At 60.2% G+C, this 18,766-nt stretch overlaps 2 protein-coding genes across 5 annotated transcripts in view; one reads left to right on the forward strand and one right to left on the reverse strand.

Annotated features, from left to right (window-relative positions):
- Positions 1–10,942, forward strand: part of SREBF2 (sterol regulatory element binding transcription factor 2) — a 57,558-nt gene extending 46,616 nt beyond the window's left edge. For all 3 annotated transcript variants that reach the window (XM_011284256.4, XM_045062446.1, XM_003989343.6), the window contains exons 14-19: positions 608–717; positions 1,878–2,010; positions 4,457–4,625; positions 6,997–7,182; positions 8,671–8,782; positions 9,191–10,942. In XM_011284256.4, the coding sequence (XP_011282558.3) occupies positions 608–717; positions 1,878–2,010; positions 4,457–4,625; positions 6,997–7,182; positions 8,671–8,782; positions 9,191–9,411 (931 nt within the window). In that variant the 3' untranslated portion in view covers positions 9,412–10,942. The remainder of the gene's footprint in view (positions 1–607; positions 718–1,877; positions 2,011–4,456; positions 4,626–6,996; positions 7,183–8,670; positions 8,783–9,190) is intronic.
- Positions 10,943–13,192: 2,250 nt separating this feature from the next.
- SHISA8 (shisa family member 8) lies at positions 13,193–18,711 on the reverse strand. Of its 2 annotated transcripts, none has more exons than XM_023257539.2 (4): positions 18,176–18,711; positions 15,413–15,543; positions 14,324–14,470; positions 13,193–13,903 (listed from the first exon to the last, which is right to left on the reverse strand). In XM_023257539.2, exons 1-4 carry the CDS (start codon positions 18,697–18,699, stop codon positions 13,509–13,511), a joined length of 1,197 nt encoding a protein of 398 aa, XP_023113307.1. In that variant the 5' UTR covers positions 18,700–18,711; the 3' UTR covers positions 13,193–13,508. The 2 variants fall into 2 exon arrangements, with proteins under 2 accessions (XP_023113307.1, XP_023113306.1); XM_023257538.2 differs by having other exon boundaries at positions 15,338–15,543.
- Between the last annotated feature and the right edge of the window lie 55 nt (positions 18,712–18,766).

An 18,766-nucleotide genomic window follows, 5' to 3' on the forward strand; every position in this document is an offset into this window, starting at 1 on the left:
CCCCCATCCCTTCACCAGGCAGAGGCAGTTCTTGGAGCAGATCAGAGATGTGATCAGGTTGCTTTGCTTTTGGCAGTGGGGAGAGGGGGTGGCCTGTTGAGGGCATAGGAATGGAATGTGGAGGGCTGAGCAGAGGGCAGACATCTGGGGGACTCAGACCTTTATGCAGCGTGCCAAGCAATTTCTTATTCTTACAGAGCTATTAAGCACAGTCTTTCTTCCTCAGAGTAAGAGCTGAGGGGCAGACAGGTGCCAGAGTCACTCTCCTACAAGGCCCAGGTCCTGACTGGAGTGCACCTTAGCGGGGAAGGGAGGGCAGCTCTGCCGGTGAGATCAGCGAACTTGTGGGAGGAGATGACATTTGAACTAGGCCTTGAGGGGAGGAGCATCTGGAACAGCCCAGACTGTGAAGAATGAAAGCCTGTGGAGACTGTGAATGGTGTCAGTGGTGGGGACAGGGTTTAGGGTGTGCCTGGTGTGATTGGGGTCAGGGGGAGCAGAGGCCAATATAGCCATTGGGTCTTGGAACTGGAGCGCCGAAGCCAGGCATGAGCGTGGTCCTTCTGTACATTCTGATGTACCATGGAACTGTTTATTTTCTTTCTAGTGAGTTCTCTAATGCTCTGGAGTACCTGAAATTACTTAATTCTTTTGTGGACTCTGTGGGGATTGTGACACCACCCTTCTCCAGCAATTCTGTGCTCAAGTCAGCCCTTGGTAAGCACCTTGCAGGGTGGCTCTTCAGGCCTCGTGTTGCTTAATTCAGTTTCACAGCCCTTTTGCCCCAGCGGGTCCAGGTCAGTTGTGAGTGTTCACTTGAGAATCTTCTCTGGATCTGAGGTGTGTATCTATGGCCCCACGTGGCTCCAACGCACAGTTACCCCCTGCTGGGTGGCATTCTGGGGACAAGAAATAAAGATTCTCCTAGAAGTGGGACGATGAGCAGTGAATATCTTTCCTTGGAACTTTCCCAAACACCCAGACTGGGCAACAAGTGGTCCGGACACCAGGAGCTCACTTGTTGATGTACGGTGGCCCTGAGGCTGCTTTTGGGTCTGACAGTCTCTGCTGAAGAGACTTTTCATCCGGGTATCTTTACTGCTCAGCAGCTGCCCATTGGGTGAGCCAGTGCAGCCCGCTGACTGACATTCTTTGCTTCTGTCCCTAGATGGCCATCAGGCTGATAGCACAGCAGCTGTTTCTGAGGCTGCTGGGAGAGGGGGGCCTTCGAGCTGTCTTCTGGCCACTCTCGCCAGGGAGGGAAGGATTCCAGAAAAGCAGCCACCCCATCGTGACCCCTGACCCTGCAGCCTGTCTTTAGAAAAGCACAGGTTCTTCCGCCTTTGATCTTACACTTCCACTTCCTGCCCCGCCACCCCTGGCATAGCGAGATCACCAGCACCGTAATTCTACAGCCGAGAAAGCTGAGCCTCTGAGAAAAAAACACTGGAGATTCTAACCACAGCCTCTTAGTGGAAACACTTGAGAAACTCCACTCTTTGTGACTTCATTAGAGATTCATGACGTTTCCAGCACTTACCTTAAAAATTACATGACAGTGAACGTCTTTGCTGTACTTTTTTTCTCTAGGCCATTTTTTTTTGGTGATAGACTGCCCCAAACGGGATTACTAGAGTTACTAGAGTAATAGGAGTGGGCATCTTTAAGGCTCTTGATACAGATTGCCAGTACTTTCCAAAAGGATGTACTGGCTCGCACTCCCACCAGCATCTCGATGACAGGGCCACGCAAAGGCCCCTGGCCCATCGCCAGAAGGTAAAGATGGCACGTGCACATGGGAACTAGGTGCAGGCAGCCAGGCTGAGCTCCGTAGGTGTGTGGGTGCTGGAGTAACATTTGGTGCTGTTCCATTCCAGGTCCAGATGTCATCTGTCGGTGGTGGACGTCTGCCATCGCTATGGCCATCGGCTGGCTCCAGGGAGATGACGCAGCTGTGCGCGCTCACTTTACTGAAGCAGAGCGTGTCCCCAAGGCCCTGGAAATGACAGAGTGCGTAAGCCTCCTTGGCCACTCACTGGCTTCTCTCCAGGGGAATCCCAGGTGTGCCAGGCTCACTTCTGTGCGTCAGCAGAGTGGCCATTGGGGTGAAAGGTTGCGCAGCTTGGGGACTACATCATAGATGGAGAGGTGAAGCCAGAGGGAGGAAGAGGGCAGCACGGAGAAACCGATGGCAAGCAAGCCCATCTGCGTGCGTCGTCCTAGCAGCTGCCAGCGCTACTTCCGGGGCCTCGTCCCCCATTCTCATGGAGCCACAGGCTAATGGGGATGGAGAGCAGTGTGGCTCCCGGCATCTTCAGAAGCTCATGGTGCAGCCAGGCAGCGTGGTGATGGCTCACGGCCAGCACAGGGCTTGTGAGGGCCTGTCTCTCGCGTGCCAGCATTGTACCCCCTTTCCTTTCAGCTTCCTGTCAGCACCCGCCCCCTCTGCCCCAATCAGCCCTTCACTAAAACGCTTTAGCACGAGGCATAACCAGAGAGCTTTTGACATTCCTCTTTGGGGACCCAACGCCTGCCTCTGGGCATTTGTCCCATAGTAACGTGCAGCCCCCTGTCTGTTTCTGACTGGATCTGAGTGCCCCTAACATCTTCTGCAACCCCAGAGAAATTGTACAATGCTCCAAGACAGAAAGTTCCTGTCCTCAGACCCAAGGCCGGAACATTTCCTGTCACGCAGACTCTCAACCAGGAGAACAGGAAAGAGCTGAGAAAAGTAGGTCTAGGCAGGTTCCCTAAGGTAGGTCACACACCCCAATTTCATTTAAGTAACCCAGTTTTGAGTACCCTGACCAGTGAGCACCCACCTTACATTCTCCCAGCCAGTGTGCCTGAGGACATGGCAGGTAGATTGTCCAGAGTCCCCTCATTTGTGAGCAGCTAAGACCCTCAGCTGACATTCCTTCCCCTGAATTCAGTCACTCTAAGGACCCTTTGCTCTTTGGGAATAATGATGCTGTGGGAACGAACCCTCCCCCACCCCAGCCTCCCCGGTCTCTCCCCGATCTGCTCTATGGAAAGAAGCTACTTTTCTCTGGAGAGCTTAATACCCAGCTTCTGGGGGAATGGCCCCTCAGAGAGCAGGCACAAATAATGGAGTCCATACTTTATGTCATCTCAGGTGGCAGCAAGTAGGATTATGGCCACTTTACAGATGAGGAAACTGAGGCACAAATTGTTTGAATGACTGTTTTAGGTGGCTCCTTAGTGGTAATCCTGGTGGTTGAGCTGGGTCTCTGATCCCTGACTCTCGGCCACATGCCCCGTTCCTGGGTCTCCTGCACCCCTTCCATGATTCCATTGTTTATTTAGTAGATACTTAACTGAGGGCCCCCTTGGTGCCCAGCTGTGTTCTGGGCTCTGAGAGGCAGCAGTAGACAAGAGAGCAAGTTGCGGCCATAAGCAGATAGATAGTGGCCCGACCTGCAGAGGTGCTCTCTCCTGTGGGCAGCTCGTGCCATTGCCTTTGCCAGACCAGTGGTGGCTTCTGTGAAGCAGCCAGTGCAACTCTTCACTGGGAGGGGTTCTGGGCCAGAGGGAGGGAGGCCCATAACCACAGGTTGGTGTTGAGGGGAGCAGAGGTGAGTACAAAGGGCCTGACCCAGTGGGTAGCCTGAGGAGGCTTATAGAGGGCAGGACAGGAGAAGGCAGCCCCAGGAACACAGCAAGTGGAATAAGTCTCAGGAGACAAGTTGGTGAGACAGGACACTCCTGTGCACCCACGTCAGCAGAGGCACAGAAGGGGGAGAGGAAAAAGAGCTGGTCTGCCGATGCCTGCATCCTGGAGCAGAGTCCGAGGTGGCTGCGGGACGGGGGGGCCGTGGCTAGGCTGAGAAGGGCCTTGTTCAGCCGTGAATGGCCTGCAGCCGCCCTCCCTGTGCTGCCCCCCGGGTTTCTTCCCTCCAGCCTCTGGCCCCTGGATATTCTCCCACGCGTCAGAGACTCCAGGCCTTTGCACATGTTGCACCTCTGTCTGGAACCCTCCCAGAATGCCACACGACTCACTCCCCTATTCCTTCAGATCTCTGCCCAAATGTTACTTTTCCAGCAAGGACATCCTTGACCACCATCCCTTATAAGATGCCACCTTCTTCCTCTGCTTAGCTTCCCTTCATGGCGCTTGCTCCGCCTGGCATTACATGTTCAGTGTTCAATGCGTTTATTATCTGACTCCCGCACTCGAAAGTGAGCACCTGCAGGCAGGGACTTGGGTTGCCCACTGCTGCATCGTCAGGCCTGGGGCTCTATCAACACTCAACAATGAAGGAGGCTGTAGGGGTGGGGAGCCCGCCCTCATTCAGGGCCCCGGCATCTCAGATCTGGAGCCATTGTGGCCGCACGTGAGTGGACAGACCCATGTGTCACCGGCTCAGGCTCTTCCTCATGCCGCCCGAGGGACACTCACTGACCTCTTGCCTCTCACCTCCCTCTCACTGTCCAGGAGCCCCCTGGTGAAGGCCGTCTTCCACACCTGCAGAGCCATGCACACTTCACTCTCCGGGAAGGCGGATGGGCAGCAAAGCTCCTTCTGCCACTGTGAGAGGGCCAGTGGCCACCTGTGGAGCAGCCTCAATGTTAGCGGGGCCACCTGCGACCTCACCCTCAATCATGTGAGTGGGGGCTGATCTGGCCCCTAGGGGGAGGTACTCAGCTGTGGCGGGTAGGAACGCCCCTGCCCACCTTGAGCTTGCCCGGCCTGTGGGGCCGTCCCAAAGACAAACCGGGCAAGCGGTGCCTTTCCCCAGACATAGCCTCTGGGCCCAGTTAGGCCCCTTTGGAGTCCTCAGGGCGAGCATGTTTCCACCTGTGCCTTTGCTGGGTTCCCCGAGTCCCGGGTCCTGCTGGTCCTCAGCTCTGCCAGCCCCAGGTGAACCAGAGCCGGTCAGGGCTCTGCATCTGCTCCGGGCAGCTTGCACAAGTCCCGCAGACCACTGCAGGCCAGCCTTAGAAGGGGCCCCGAGCCGCGCGCACACGCACCCCGAGCCGACTGACCGGGCCTGGGCACCTCCGAGGCCAGGTGCCCGCCTCCTAGCGGGCAGCTGTGGTGCATTGTAGTTGCATTGCATGTTCTGGTGGTACCCGTGCAATGTTTCCACAGTGCATCACAGAGGCCTGCCTGGCCCTCGAGAGACTTCCTACCGTGCCTTGGTAGGGGGCGCTGCCGTCACTGTTGGATCCCAAGGCATGGCCGCCCCGGGAGAGAGGAGGGGCAGGGTGTGCACAGCTAAAAGCGAAGCACGGTCTGCACACTCAGCAGGAGTTGGGTTTCCCTCCATGAAGGTAGGGATGAGCTATGGCCCGGAGGGTCAGACTCTGAGCCCCCCACTGAGGTTTGGTCCGAGGTAGCTAGGTTGGCACTTCTGGCTAGAGGTGGTGAGTATCAGTCCCAGATACTAGGGGGAGCCCGGAAGCACGCCAGCCCTACAGAATAAGCACTGTGCCAAAGGGGCCCAAGAGAAAAGGCCCACGGAGGAGCCACATGGTTTCAGCTGACTTTGGGAAACAAGAGAGAGGCTGCCGCACTCTTGGGGCTGGGGTTCCTGGACAGCAGTTCTGTGTGGGAGAATGGGCCAAGGAGGAGACCCCGTGGAGCTTGGCATCTGTCAAAGGGCAGAATCCAGCCCCAGGCCGCTCCCACCACCCAAAGGTGCTCCCCCAGCGCTCACCTCTTAGAAATGCCAGGCTTGGAGCGCCTGAGTGGCTCAGTCAGTTAAGCGCCCGACTTCGGCTCGGGTCATGACCTCACGGTTCGTTGAGTTCGAACCCCTCCTCAGGTCTCTGTGCTGACAGCTCAGAGCCTGGAGCCTGCTTCCGATTCTGTGTCTCCCTCTCTCTGTCCCTCCCCCGCTTGACTCTGTCTATCTCTCTCTCAAAAAAATAAACATTACAACAAATGTTTTAAAAAAGCCAGGCTTGGTTTGAAGAGGGAGGCCATCACCAGCCAGAAAACAGTGTGGCGAAGGGACAAGACAACGAGCAGGCACGAGGCAGAGTCCAGGGTGGGTCCAGTGCCCTGGTGAAGGGACACGAAGAGGAATCTCCTGGGGGGAGTCCATCGGAACCTGTAGGGCCCCATGGGACCCCTCTCACAAGGAAGTCTGCTTTGTCCTCACTCTCACTGCCCCCTGGTACTGATGGGAGCCGTGCAGGTGGCCCAGCCTCATGGGTGCCGTGCGAACAGTACGTGAGTCCCCCACTCACGCGCTGTGCGGCATCCGTGCCTGGTGGTGGCTGGCATCGACAGTGCTTCCAAAGGCCGGGTGTAGTAGGCACGCACAGTGCGCTCCTGTAACACGGTAGCCTTGTGGTGCCATTTTGTGGATGAGGAAACGGAGGCTGAGAGAGGGTCAGTTGTGTGCCAGTTGGTGGCCAAACCGCAATTGAGTTAGGTCAGTGGGTCTAAACCCAAGTGTTCAACTGGTCTGTGGTTTCGCCGCCTTGGACTCCTGTCTCCCCAACCCCAGAGACCACTGGGGCCGAGCCTTGGCTGCCTTCTGTAGAAGTGAGCCTCCTCCTTCCCTTCCTTCATCTCCTGGCTATGCTGCCACTTCGGGTCCTTTGATCCTACTTGCGGGGCAGGGCTGCGGCCCAGTTGGGGCATGGGCCTGCCGTGAGGCCACCTCCTGTGAGGTGGGAGGAGCCTGTGCCTTCCTGTCAGGCCCACGAAGGTATTATTCCGGTGCCTGCTGCATGTCTCCTACACAGGCTTCTGCCCTCTCTGGGCCTCACTTCTTTCCCCACAGAATGGGAGAAACAGATCTTCCACCTGGGGCCATAGAAAGGACTAGATGCTGTGAGCCCGTTTGCCCTTCAGCTCTTCTCCTGCTGTCTGGGGAGCGTTTTCCAGGCTGCCCCTCTGGGACTCTCCACTTCCTTCCGGAGCTGCCGAGGGTTGGGCTTGGGAGGGCCTGATAACCGCTGGGATCTCTATCCCCGCAATAGGTCAGTCACCGGTCTCCTCCCTTGTGGCTCATCCCCCAGGTGGTCCAGCTGCTGACCTGTGACCTGCTACTATCGCTGAGGACAGCGCTCTGGCAAAAGCAGGCAGGAGCCAGCCAGGCGCTGGGGGAGACGTACCACGCATCCGGTGCTGAACTGGCCGGCTTCCAGCGGGACCTGGGCAGCCTCCGCAGGCTGGCGCACAGCTTCCGCCCAGCATACCGCAAGGTGAGACCCGGCCGGCCGGCAGGGGAGGGCAGGTGGGGTTCTAGAAGCACCAGCACGGGGTTGCAGAGTTGGCCCTCGGAGGTCAGCCGGTCACCCCCTGTCAAGCACGGGGGTAGCTGCCGTGTATCCCTTTCTTCTGCTTGTGTTAGCTGAGTAGCTGCTGTGTGCCCAGCCCTGCAGTGTGGCAAGCAGGCCGAGGGCCCACAGGCAGGGGCCCGCACCGACTGCACCTCACGTGTCAAATGCGGGGATGGGAAGGGCTCCTGGCCCTGGGAGGGGTGGGAAGGGCATGGAGAGAGCTCCACTCTTGATTTCCTAACTGTTGTCAGAGTGACGGCATCTCCCTAGCACTTCATTTCATTCTTGTTCTGAGTCGCCGGGGGCTTTGGCTCTGCTGCCTGACTGCACACAATATCCCCATGGCGATGGCCACAGAATCTGAGAAGTCTCTCAGGGCAGTTGTGTAATTGGGCTGATTGGACCCAAATAATTTCCTTGCTTGTTTTATTGTGATTGCTAATTAGAGTTATGTACTCAACATGTTTTTGCCTGAATTATTTTCTAAAATTTCAAGTGAGAAGGCCGTTAGTGTCCATGAGGGGCGAAGGGCTCAGTGAGTCTGCCTTTTCCTTGGTCCCTCCCAGGGTCACATTGTGGCCACTGTGCACAGTGAACCAGGACAGACAGTGGGCAAAACATACATAAGCACCGCTGAACCTGCTCCACTGGGGAAAAGAGGAAGTGTACCCCAAGGTTCAGGGCCCTCTGGTCTGCTCAGGGCACGGCTGGCATCAGAGGCCTCCTCTTGAGACACCGTTTCCAACCTGCCTCTCCCCTGCCGAAACTCTTTACTGGCTCTCCCGGCCCCACTGCCTTCCCCAGTGGCACTCGAGACCCTCCCCACAGATGGAGATAGGAAGGGGTATAAAGGAGCCTTGTGATTTAAGGAATTAGAGATCTAGGCCTTGCCCCCCACCCCCGCCCCGTTCCCCAGTGACTCATATGTACAGAAGAGCCGCACTTCCCCTGGACACGTTCTGGCCTCTATTTCTTTCTGAAGAAACTGAAGGAAACAGGACCGAGCCTCCCTGGTGCCAGTCCAGCTAGCTGTTCCCCTCCTCTTGCCGCCCTCCTCCCAGCCTCACCTCTGCCTGTTTTCAAGCTGGACGCCACCCCCAAGGCCCGAGGCTGGCTGCACCCAGGCCACTTCTCTTCCAGCCCCAGGGGCACGTCTGGGCTCTTTGTCTCCTGTAGAGGAGAGCGTCCTTGCCTGTTTCCAGCTGGCCTGTGCTGTGCTCCCCATTCCTGCTGTTCCTCCAGGTGTCTGGCTTTTTCGGAGCTCAGAGTGAGGACGGAAGTCGCTTCCAAGGGGAGAGCAGGGCAGGGTAGTGCGGAGAGAAGGGCCGCTGTTGGGTGGCCGACGAGATGCCTCCTAGAGAGGTATCCACTGGGGTACAGACAGGTGCGTCCCCCCTGCACCATCCCCAGGTGTTCCTGCACGAAGCCACTGTGCGCCTGATGGCGGGAGCCAGCCCCACCCGCACGCACCAGCTGCTGGAGCACAGTCTACGCCGCCGGACCGCCCAGAATACCAAGCACGGTGAGTCTATCTGTGCCCCAGCTCCGGGCCTGGTGTGGACCCTGCCTGAGCAGGGGAGGGGAGGGGAGGGGAGGGGAGGGGAGGAGGGCCCCAGCCCGCCACTTACCCTGGCAGAGCCCCGGTGGCTGTCCTCACCTGCGCTGTTCTCAGAGGTGGCCCGAGGCTGGTTCTCTGAGTTGCGGGGGAGGATCCATGACCACGCTGCGGGGCTGGGGTTTGGTTGGGTTGTGGATCCAGCCTCGGGAGTGAGGATGGGAGGCCTGCGGATTCTGGGAGGGCTGGGGATGCTGTCCCGGCCCCAGCACTGCCTCACTGGCTGGCTCTGAGTTTAAATAAACGAGTCCAGGGTGAGCCCTTGGAACAGCTCGGTGAGCGGCTCCTCCACGCGTCTCCTCATCGTTCCTGCAGGAGAGGTGGACGCCTGGCCCGGCCAGCGAGAGCGGGCCACCGCCATCCTGCTGGCCTGCCGCCACCTTCCCCTGTCCTTCCTCTCCTCCCCGGGCCAGCGGGCCGTGCTGCTGGCCGAGGCGGCCCGCACCCTGGAGAAGGCGGGCGACCGGCGCTCATGCAACGACTGCCAGCAGATGATTGTCAAGTTGGGGGGCGGCACTGCCATCGCCGCCTCCTGACCCCTGGGTTCTGCCCACCTCAGCCCCTGCCTCCCGCCCCCCTCCTCCCTCTGTCTCGCAGTCTCTCTCCCTCCTCCCTGTCTCTCGATCTCTCTGCTCCCTCTGGGAGTTGTGGGATGAGCCTGGTCTTCTGAGCTGTTGCCTGCTGAGGCTTGTGGACCACCTCAGCCCGGTAGGCCCCTGGGCAGAGCCCCGAAAGCTGCTGTAGCCAGATGCACGTGGTCCAGGGCCCCATGGGTCTGAGAGAGGATAGAGCAGGGCAGGAATTGGGGAGTTTCCTGACTTAAAAGTGGCAGGGGGCTCCCAAGCTGCCTGGTCCCTGCCTCCAGCCCTCGGCCCTCCCCAGCTTTTCTCTCCTCCAGACACCACCCCCCCTTTCCTGCTTCCTTGTTTCTTATCAGGCTTTCCCTGTGGGGGACATAGGTCTCTGGGCACCAAAGCGCCTCACCCTTGGCACTGTGCCCAGCGTGCCCCTTTCCCCCTTTTTATACAGATGTTTTTATATCCGTGTGCTTGGGTTTGCCGTGACGCAGGGCTGAGTTGCTGTGGCATCTTTATTTCTCTCCTTGGGTCTGTGTCCCCTCCCCTGTGCCTGACAAAGCCAGTTCATTGTTTTCTCTTCATTACACAGGACAGCCAGGGTAGGAGGGAAGCCCAGCTCTGGGGAGGCAAGTGGGAGGCAGGGGGCAGGCCTGGGGTTGGATGAAATAATGTCGGCATTATTTTTTAATTTTTTAAAAAATAAATGGTATCTTATTTAATTGTCCTGTTCCTTCCCACTCCCCCGCCCCCTGGGATGCCAGCGCAAGCTCAGGGTAGGCCCAGGGGCCTGGGAGAGATGAAGCCACCCATTGGGACTGGGGACCAGGGGCCTTCAGTGTGGGTTCTCAATTCCCTCCCACCCCAACTCCTACCTCCACAGTCTATTTTTATCCTGAATTCTTGACCTGAAAATAAGCCAGGGTGGCAGGGACCAACCCCCAGTCTCTCCCCAGTGACAATCCCCTTTTTGGGGTAAACACTAGGAATAAAGGCCCCTGCCTCTATGAGGGTCCTTGGAGGAAAAGTGGTCCCACTTTTCTGGATCCCCGGGCTTGGTGCCCAGCCCCTGAGGCCATTTCTCCCAGGACCTGAGGACTGCCTGAGACCTCAGAACCTTCCGGGAGGCTGAGAGGGGCTGCCTTCCCTCCCTTCCTGCCTGTGTTCCTCACCCCTCAGGCCAGTTGGGGTAGAGAATGGGCGGGGGCTCCCCCCGATGCCAAGGACAGGCTAGAGTGGCTCAGCTTGGACCTTACCCACGTTCTTCCCTGCTGCCCCTCCCCACACACACTGTAAGTCGTGGCCCCTGCCCACCAGGCGAGCCAGCCCTTGTGTCATGTGTATATACCGTGCCTTTTCTCATTATTGTTTAGGGGTGGGAGGGGGTAGTTTTTCGCTGAAAGGGGGATACACCTATGGCTTCCTTGATATGGAATCGTTCACTGTGTCCTGGATGTAGGTTATTCAATAAACAGATTGGTACCACCCAGCATGAGGCGTGTGAGGGTCTGTAGTGTGACCGCCGTGGTGATTCAGCCAGGTGGCTGCAAGGCTTGGCCTCTGGTGGGTCGGGGACTGAGGACAGCCCCTCCTTCTCTGCTGGGAGGCTCCTGGAAGGTTTCATTTGGAAGGACCTTCCTCGACCATCCACCCGCTTCCTTACAACGCCGGCTGCTGGCGCGCACTCCTGAGCTGGAACAGAGTCTGGAACAGAGTCTGGGATAAAAGGGCAGCCAGAGGTGCTGCTTGGGTCAGAGGCCACTGTATCCAGGACACAGCTGGCCACTCACAGCAGCGGCTGTTTCAGATTTGGGGTGCCAAGCCCATGCGTGTTCACCCCTCAGAGAGAAATCTGTCCGCTACTGGCTGTATCCCCATCCCCCCCTGAGGGCTCACTGCCCACAAGTCACATCCAGGTCCAGCTCCTGTACCCAGCTGGTCGCCTGGGGCAGGACATCACCTCTGTCTGCCTCCTCTTCCACGTGTGCCCCACAGGGATGACAGTCCCTGCCTTTAAGTGCCCATAGACGTGTTGGCCAGTTTCAGTGACATGACACACACAAAGTTCCGTGTACAGTTAAGTGCCTTATGAGGCTGGCAAGAGGCAAGACCACGAGGAGCAGCAGTGGGCTGGAAGCGGAGGAGTCCGGAGTGACCTGGGGATGAGCATGGAGCATGGAGCGCAAGGTCAGTGACCTGGCCTGGCTGAGAAACAAGTCTTCTCCGAAGGGCAGTCCTGGGATGGAGATCTAGGGTCCTGGGGACTGCGAATGAGCAAGGGGTGGCACCCACCTCCCAACAAAGCCCCGTCAAGGCCTGTGTCACCAGGGTGGGTGGCTGTGAGTGGCCGATGACCCAGGAACCTGATCTTTCGAGTCTTGGCAGGCTCCATGACTCAGCACCCACCCCCCTTCCACCTCCCTCTGCGCAGCTGCCAGATAGGCCCCGGGGCCCCGTACCCCCAGTTGAAGGTGTGAGGGCTCTCTCCCCTAAAGCCACTGGGCCCTCACTGCAGGCAGGACCGTAGACTCTTGACTCTGTTCTGTCCTGGGGCTTCTGAGCCTTGGTTTCCTCAAAAGCCAGAAGAGCTAGTGAGGCGGGCCCTGTTACAGGTGAAGAGCTGGGGGTTGGGGGGCCTCAGGGCGGCCCCGCGCGGCAGGAGGAAGATCTGAGACCATGAACCTCCGGAGCAGAGCCCCTCCCTGCCAGCACACACGTTCATACCTTTCCTCTTCCCCACAGTGCCCTGCCTGCCGCTCATCAGGTTCACAGCGGCAGAGGACAGGAGTCCTAATCAGCTGGGTGACCTTGGCAAGTTACTTGGGTCTCAAAACCTCAATTTCCTCATCTGTAAAGCCACACACCCATAGGGCTTTTGCAAGGATTAAATAAAAGAAACAGCAATAGATGGTGGCCATTGTTATTAAAACAGCATATATATATATATATATATATATATATATACACACCATGCCTAGGGCACACAGGAGGGAAACAGGCCCAACTGGGTGGCTTTTGTTGAGGTGACACAGTGAGGGACATAACCCAGACCTCAACCTCCCAACCATCCCTGGCACAAAGGAACCCGATGCACCCAGGCTGCTGGCAATGCCCTCGGCCACAGCCAGCTACCCAGAGCCCACCTGGCAGGAAGGGGGAGCTGGCAATGCAAGCCTGTGTGAGCACCCCGGTGGGGTCACTGCCAAGGCTCCGCGTCCAGCATCCCCATCCCCTTTCCCCCCTACAGCAGCTACTGGGAGGAGGCTCCCCCATCCTGAGCACCAGCTGTCCACTTGGCCCACTGCCCACACCCATTAGGGGGGTGGCCCTGGACCAAGCTGGCCAAGTGGCCTGCAAGCCAGGTGCCGGCTCAGGGCCAGACCGTGTCAGTGAGAATCAGCTAGGTTTAACCAACTCAAGATGTAGAGTGACTGGCCGGAAGGGGCTCACCTCCAGTAAGGGGCATGGACCCTCCAGGGGGCCTCAGGCTCCCCACAGCCGTCTCCCCTGTGCTCGGGAGCCTCCAGGTGGCTGGGGCCCAAGCGCTCCCTCCCCCATGGCTCCCACTGGTATGGACATTAAGCTTGGCATTCAGCCCTGACTACCCTCTCCAGCCACCTCTCCCTGGCTCCCAGGACACTTGCCCGCCAGCTCTCAGGAGCAGTCCTTTGCTCTTGCACACGCTGTGCCCTCTGCCCGTACTGCCGTCTGTCCAGTCAATGACCAATGCTTCCACCATCCGTGCCTCTCAGAGCCAAGCTGGGGCTCCTTTATTCTCAGGGATGGGAGCCACAGAAAAGGCTTTATATTTACACGAGGAACCCTGGCCCTAAGGCCCCAAGGACAGAACCACTGGCCTCACCCAGTGGGCCCCTTCTTAGCCCTGCAGGCTCCAAGGCCCCAGTCCAGTTTGGGCAGGCATAAGGGCAGGCTGGCCTTCCACGGCCGGCGCCTCTCCTCCCCCACGGTATGGGCCCCGGGAACCGGCCCACGGCGGCCTCCAGGCAGATGAGGGCGCCCCGGAGATTGCGATGATTCGGGAGAACCAGCGGCTGTCTTCACACGGTGACCTCAGCTTTGCTGTTGGTGCTCAGGTGCCGGGGCCCGCGGCCTGCACTGCCGTAAAGTCCAGGGGGCTGCGGGCCGAAGGCCTCGGGCGGCTTCTCCACGCTGAACTGGCGCCGGGGCGCGTGGCCGGGCCGCCGGGGTGCGGGGGAGGCCTGAGCCGCCAGGTGGCCGCGGGGGGCGGGCCGGGCCAGGCGGCCGGCGATCCAGGCCTTGTAGTGGCCCGAAGGAGCAAGGCCGGCGGGGGGCGCGTAGCCCGGCGGGGCCCAGGGGCAGGCGTCGAGCAGCGCCGGCAAGTCCTCGCGGGGCCGCTGGGGCCGCGCCGGGACGGTCAGCGGGGCAGGTTCGGTCGCGGGGAACCGCTGGTAGAAGTCCGGCGGGGTGGCTTCTGCGGGGATAGTGGGGACGAGCCAGGGGGCGAGGTCAGGGCCGGGGGGGCGGGGTCCCAGCGGCCCCGGGGCGGGGCAGGGAGAAGCCACGCCTCAGGGGCGGGGCCTAGCCCTCCCTTGGGTGGGACAGGGAAAGTCAGGCCTCGCGGGCGGGACAGGCCCGGGACCCGCCTTGGGAGACGCGGGTTTTCACGTCCCGGGCTCGGTGGGGTACAGCCTGGTGGCCCGGCGAGGGTGCGCGACACGGCCGAGGCGCGGGAGCCGACTGGCTGCGTAGGCCCGATACAATATTTGGCTGGAGCGCTGACCCGCAAGGCTGGCAACTGTGGAACTCGAACCCGGACCCAAGCCTTTTCATCTAGGAGCTTGGATACCCGGGGCGCAGCGCCCGGCGCTCCCGCACAGACCCGGCCACTCACCTGCGGCCTTGAGCGCGGCTGCCTTGAGGGTGGCGTACTTGGCGTAGTCCCGCTGCAGCGTCATGCTGCCGCCGTCCTGCAGCCTGGGGCCACGCAGGGGTCCTGGTGTCGCTGACCCCAGGGGCACGTTGTTGGGGCGTTTCTTGTCTGGAGCGGGGAGGGGGAAGAGGAGAGCCGGCCTGCTGACAGGAGGACATTCTCCACCTGCACAACCACCTACCTGTTCGCGGCCCCCTCCCCAGTGAGAACTTGGGGGATGGTTACTTGGGCGGGACTGAGAGCCAGACCTAACCTGATGGCAGAACCGCCAACGCCTGGAAAAGGGCCTGGCTCAGAATAACGCGATTAATAGCAGCCAGCCCTGGGGCGCCTGGGTGGCTCAGTCGATTGAGCCTCCGACTTCAGCTCAGGTCATGATCTCACAGCTCGTGAGTTCCAGCCCCGCATCGGGCTCTGTGCTGACGGCTGGGAGCCTGGAGCCTGCTTCGGATCCTGTGTCTCCCTCTCTCTCTGCCCCTAACCTGCTCACAGTCTGTCTCTGTCTCTCTCAAAAATAAATAAACATTTAAAAATTAAAAAAAAAAAAAAAATAGCAGCCAGCCCTGAGTGGGTGCTAGCCTGATGGATGACTCCATCGGGTCCCAGGACCTGCTTCTCAGGAGATGGAGTTAACATCTGAAAATTAGAACCCATACAGGGGAGGGGAGTGGGATTGCCGCCTCACCGGCAAGAGCCCAAGAGGGAGGCTCCAGCCTGGAGGAAAAGGCCCACAGGCGTCCACAGGCTGGTGCGAAGCTGACCCTGGGGCACTGAGCCAAGGCCTAGAACCACAGCCTGATTCCAGATCCCTGAATCTGGAAGCTTCCTCACAGAGTCCCCTTGACCGGAAGCTGCTGGACACCTCAGAGGGTCTCCCTCCACCAAGGGGAGCTGACCGGCTTGCCCAGCCCCGACTCACACGCCTGCAGAGGCAGGCAGCTCGTTCCAATTGTGAAAGAGCTAAGAGCCTCTTACCCCTCAACACACCCCTTCCTCTGCTCCCAGGCCTGTGCTGTGGATCGACATATGCTGGCCCACCAGCTTGCACACCTGTGTTCTTGGGGGAGCCCCTGGGGAGGCCATCCCCCATCTGCACCTGGACACAGCTACCCAGAGGTGGGCCCAGAGGTGGAGGCAGCGGCTCCTGGGGGTCCGGCTGCTTCAGAAGTTCTGTCAGTGTCCTGTGGGGAAAGAGTGATGAGAGGCAGTCCCCCCAACCTCCTTCTTCCCCACTGGCCAGGCCTTGGCCTACCCAAGGCCAGCCCTCCCACCACTGTCGCCCTTTCAACCCATCTGGCCCCCCTTCTTCCCTGTGATTGTTCTCACACATCTAGTTTCCACTGTCAGGCATGACCTGTGGCCCCAACACATGGGCACTTCCAGAGCAGGTGAGGAAACTCTAATGGGGTCACATGTCGCCAGGGCTACCTTGTTTTCCAAAGACTCCCCGGCTCCCAGAGTCCATTCTCCAAGACCCTCCGGGTGGAGCCTCCTCTCCCAATGAAAGCTCTTCAAGTGCATCAGGCTCCTGGACTTTGCTTGCACTACTCCCTGGGCCAGCAATCTTTTCCTCCATCTTGTTCTGCAAAACTCCTACTTATTCTGCAAACCCCACCAGAATCCCTCCTCTTCCAGGAAGCCTTCCTGATCTGCTTAACCTAATTCCCTTCCTGCAGCAGGGGCTTCTGCCGAGTCTCCCGGGACAAAGCTGTCACACAGGCACGGAGGGGAGAACAGACATAAGGGGAGGGAGGAGCCAGGAGAGCCCAGGGTGGAAGCCTAGCACCAAAGACTATGTGACCTTGGGCAGCCACCTGCCTGGTACCAGGACACCCAGCCCCACCCAGCTGTGACAGCGTCTGACTGAGCCTTCCCTGCAGACAGCCAGACACAGCCTTCAGGCCAGCTGCCTTTGGTGCCCAGAATCCATGATTTTCTTCTGGCTCACTCTGACCTTCCCACCTCGGCGGGGCGGGGTGGGGGAGACCGAGGTGCTGAGGACTCAGATGGCTGATTCATGAAGAAGCACACGAGAGGTGCGACACCTAGGGTAGGTACTGTTTGGCTGAAAGCCTCCTAGTCCTGCCCACTCCTCAGCTGCCCACCCGTGTGGCCTCATCTCTGTGCAAGCCCGCACCTGCCAGCTCTCCCAAACACCTGAGTAATTTTCATGCCTCTGGGCCTCTGCACAAGCTTTCTCTAGGGACAGACTCCAATTCCCTTCTAAGCCCTCTGAGCTGGAGGGGTGCTGACCGTCGACCTCAACACGGCAGAATTAAGGGTGAGACTGGGGGAGAGGGCGGGGGTTCAGCACATGCCCACACATGAGCTCAAGTTGGGCTTCAGGTCTCCCCAGAGGAGAAAAAAGAGGGCATATGGGAGCTGAAGCCCAGACAGAGGAAGGGACTGGCCTAGGCCACACAGCACATCGGGAGTGGGCCAGCTCTTCCTAAAGCATCACCAGACCTGCTTCACTGTCCCCTGTGCATGAAGTGGGTTCTAGGTGGACACATCAGCTAGACTGCCCAAGCCACCGCTCTATGCCACCATGGCCCTCAGCTCCTGCTGCCCCGTTGTAATCAAGGACATGCCCTGTCTTCTCCTCCTGGCCCTGCATGAGGGACTCCAAACTCAGGGCCTGCCCCCATAGCATCCAGAAGCCAGGATGAGAGCCTCCACATCGCCCGAGGCAGCACAGTAGCTGAGGCCAGCACCCCCCAGCTCTGCCCTACAGCTGTCTAGTAGGGAGTGGGCTAGGTGGTCTGGGAGACAGAGGTGCTGTGGAGTGCCTAGGAAGCCCTCATCCCCTGCCCCTCAAGTCTATGAGGTGGGAAGCACCCAGGCCTGGGGGGCTTCTATTGTCACCTCTAAATACCAGCCTGTCGCGTATCCAAAAGGAGCCCAGATCTGGGTAGGTGAGGCGGGCACAGGCCCCAAGACATGGGGGTGGCTGGGGGGATGTGAGTGTGTTGAGTGTGTGGGTGTCGGTGAGAGTTTCAGGGTGAGGACACAGAATCCCAGAGTCCCCATTCTAGCTGAGAAAGGGAACCCGGGTCCTATAGACCCCGCTTCACACAAAGCTCAGACTCAGCCAGCACCCGTCCTGGCCTCAGCGGCAACAAATCTGTGTCCCCCACGTTTCAGGCCTCTTTCTACACAGGGAGAGACCCTGACGCTTGCCTGGGGTGGGGGTGGGGGGTACTGAGTAGCGCAGATTGGAGAGGCCTTCTCCCCAGGGAAAGAAGGTCAGGCCTGAGTCACAGCTATGGGGGTGGGGATGGGGGTGGGGATGGGAGGGAAGTGGAAGGAGAGACGAAAAAGTGGAGAAAGAAGCAAGAGGAGGGAGACCCAAGAGAGCTACAGAAAATGCCCCATCCTTCCCTTTCCTACTCTGGGGACCTAGGACGCCCTTTGCTATGGCCCCCACCCGGTACTAGTGGGACTCAGGCCCCAGACCCCCTTTCTTGGGTGCGGTTTTTGTGCCCTCTGTCCGGGGCGACCAGTCCAGAGGAGGAGGGAGCCGCGGGAGAGGGCGGCTCCGCACCCAGCTCCCTCCGGAAGGTCAAGGGGAGACGGTATCAGCTGTCTCCCTCCACGAAGTGGGGGGGGGGGGGGGCGGCGGCGGATGGGGGGAGAATAACAGACCTGGCGACTGAGAGCGGAAGTAAAAACCAGGAGGAGGGTGCCGCTGAGAGGACCAGAATTTACAGACGGGCTGGAAGGATGAAGGCTGGCGAGGGGGCGCCCACCCTTCGGGAAGGACCGTCCAGGAGGGGCGGGCGGGGCCCCGGGCCCCGGCCGGCGCGCGCTCACCTGGTGACGGTGCGCCGCGCGCGCGGGCTGTGCGCCCTCTCCAGGCCCAGGCGCGCCCCGATGCCGGCCAGCACGAGCAGCGCGGCGACGCCGCACACCGCGTAGACGGCCGTGTGGCTGCGCTCGCGGCCCGGGTCCCGGGGCGCGGCGGCGTCGCGGGCACGCGCGGGTGGCCGGCCCGTCTGCACCCAGGCCGGCGTGTCGTAGTTGGAGCAGCGGCTCTGGTCCAGGCGCCGGGGTCCGTCGTGGCAGCAGAAGCGGTAGCCGCACGTGCCGCAGCAGAAGCTGTAGGCGCCCGAGCTGCAGTTGAAGGGCGGGTCCCACTGGCCCATCACGTCGTAGTAGCCCCGGCAGCGGTCGCCCCCGGCCGGGGCCGCCGTGCCGGGCGCCGCGGGCTCCTGCGCCTCGGGGGCGCCCGCGCGGCCCGACGGCGGCCGCGCCAGCAGCAGCGCCAGCCCGAGCGCGAGCCGGAGCCCCGGCCGGCCGCCGCCGCCGCGCAGCCCCCGCGCCCCGGCCCGCTCCATCGGGCCCGCGCCTTCGGCTACAGCGCCCGGCCCATGGCGGCGCGCCGCGGCTCCCTCCCGCCGGGCC

Source organism: Felis catus, chromosome B4, assembly GCF_018350175.1.
Source record: "Felis catus isolate Fca126 chromosome B4, F.catus_Fca126_mat1.0, whole genome shotgun sequence".
Taxonomy (NCBI): domain Eukaryota; kingdom Metazoa; phylum Chordata; class Mammalia; order Carnivora; family Felidae; genus Felis; species Felis catus.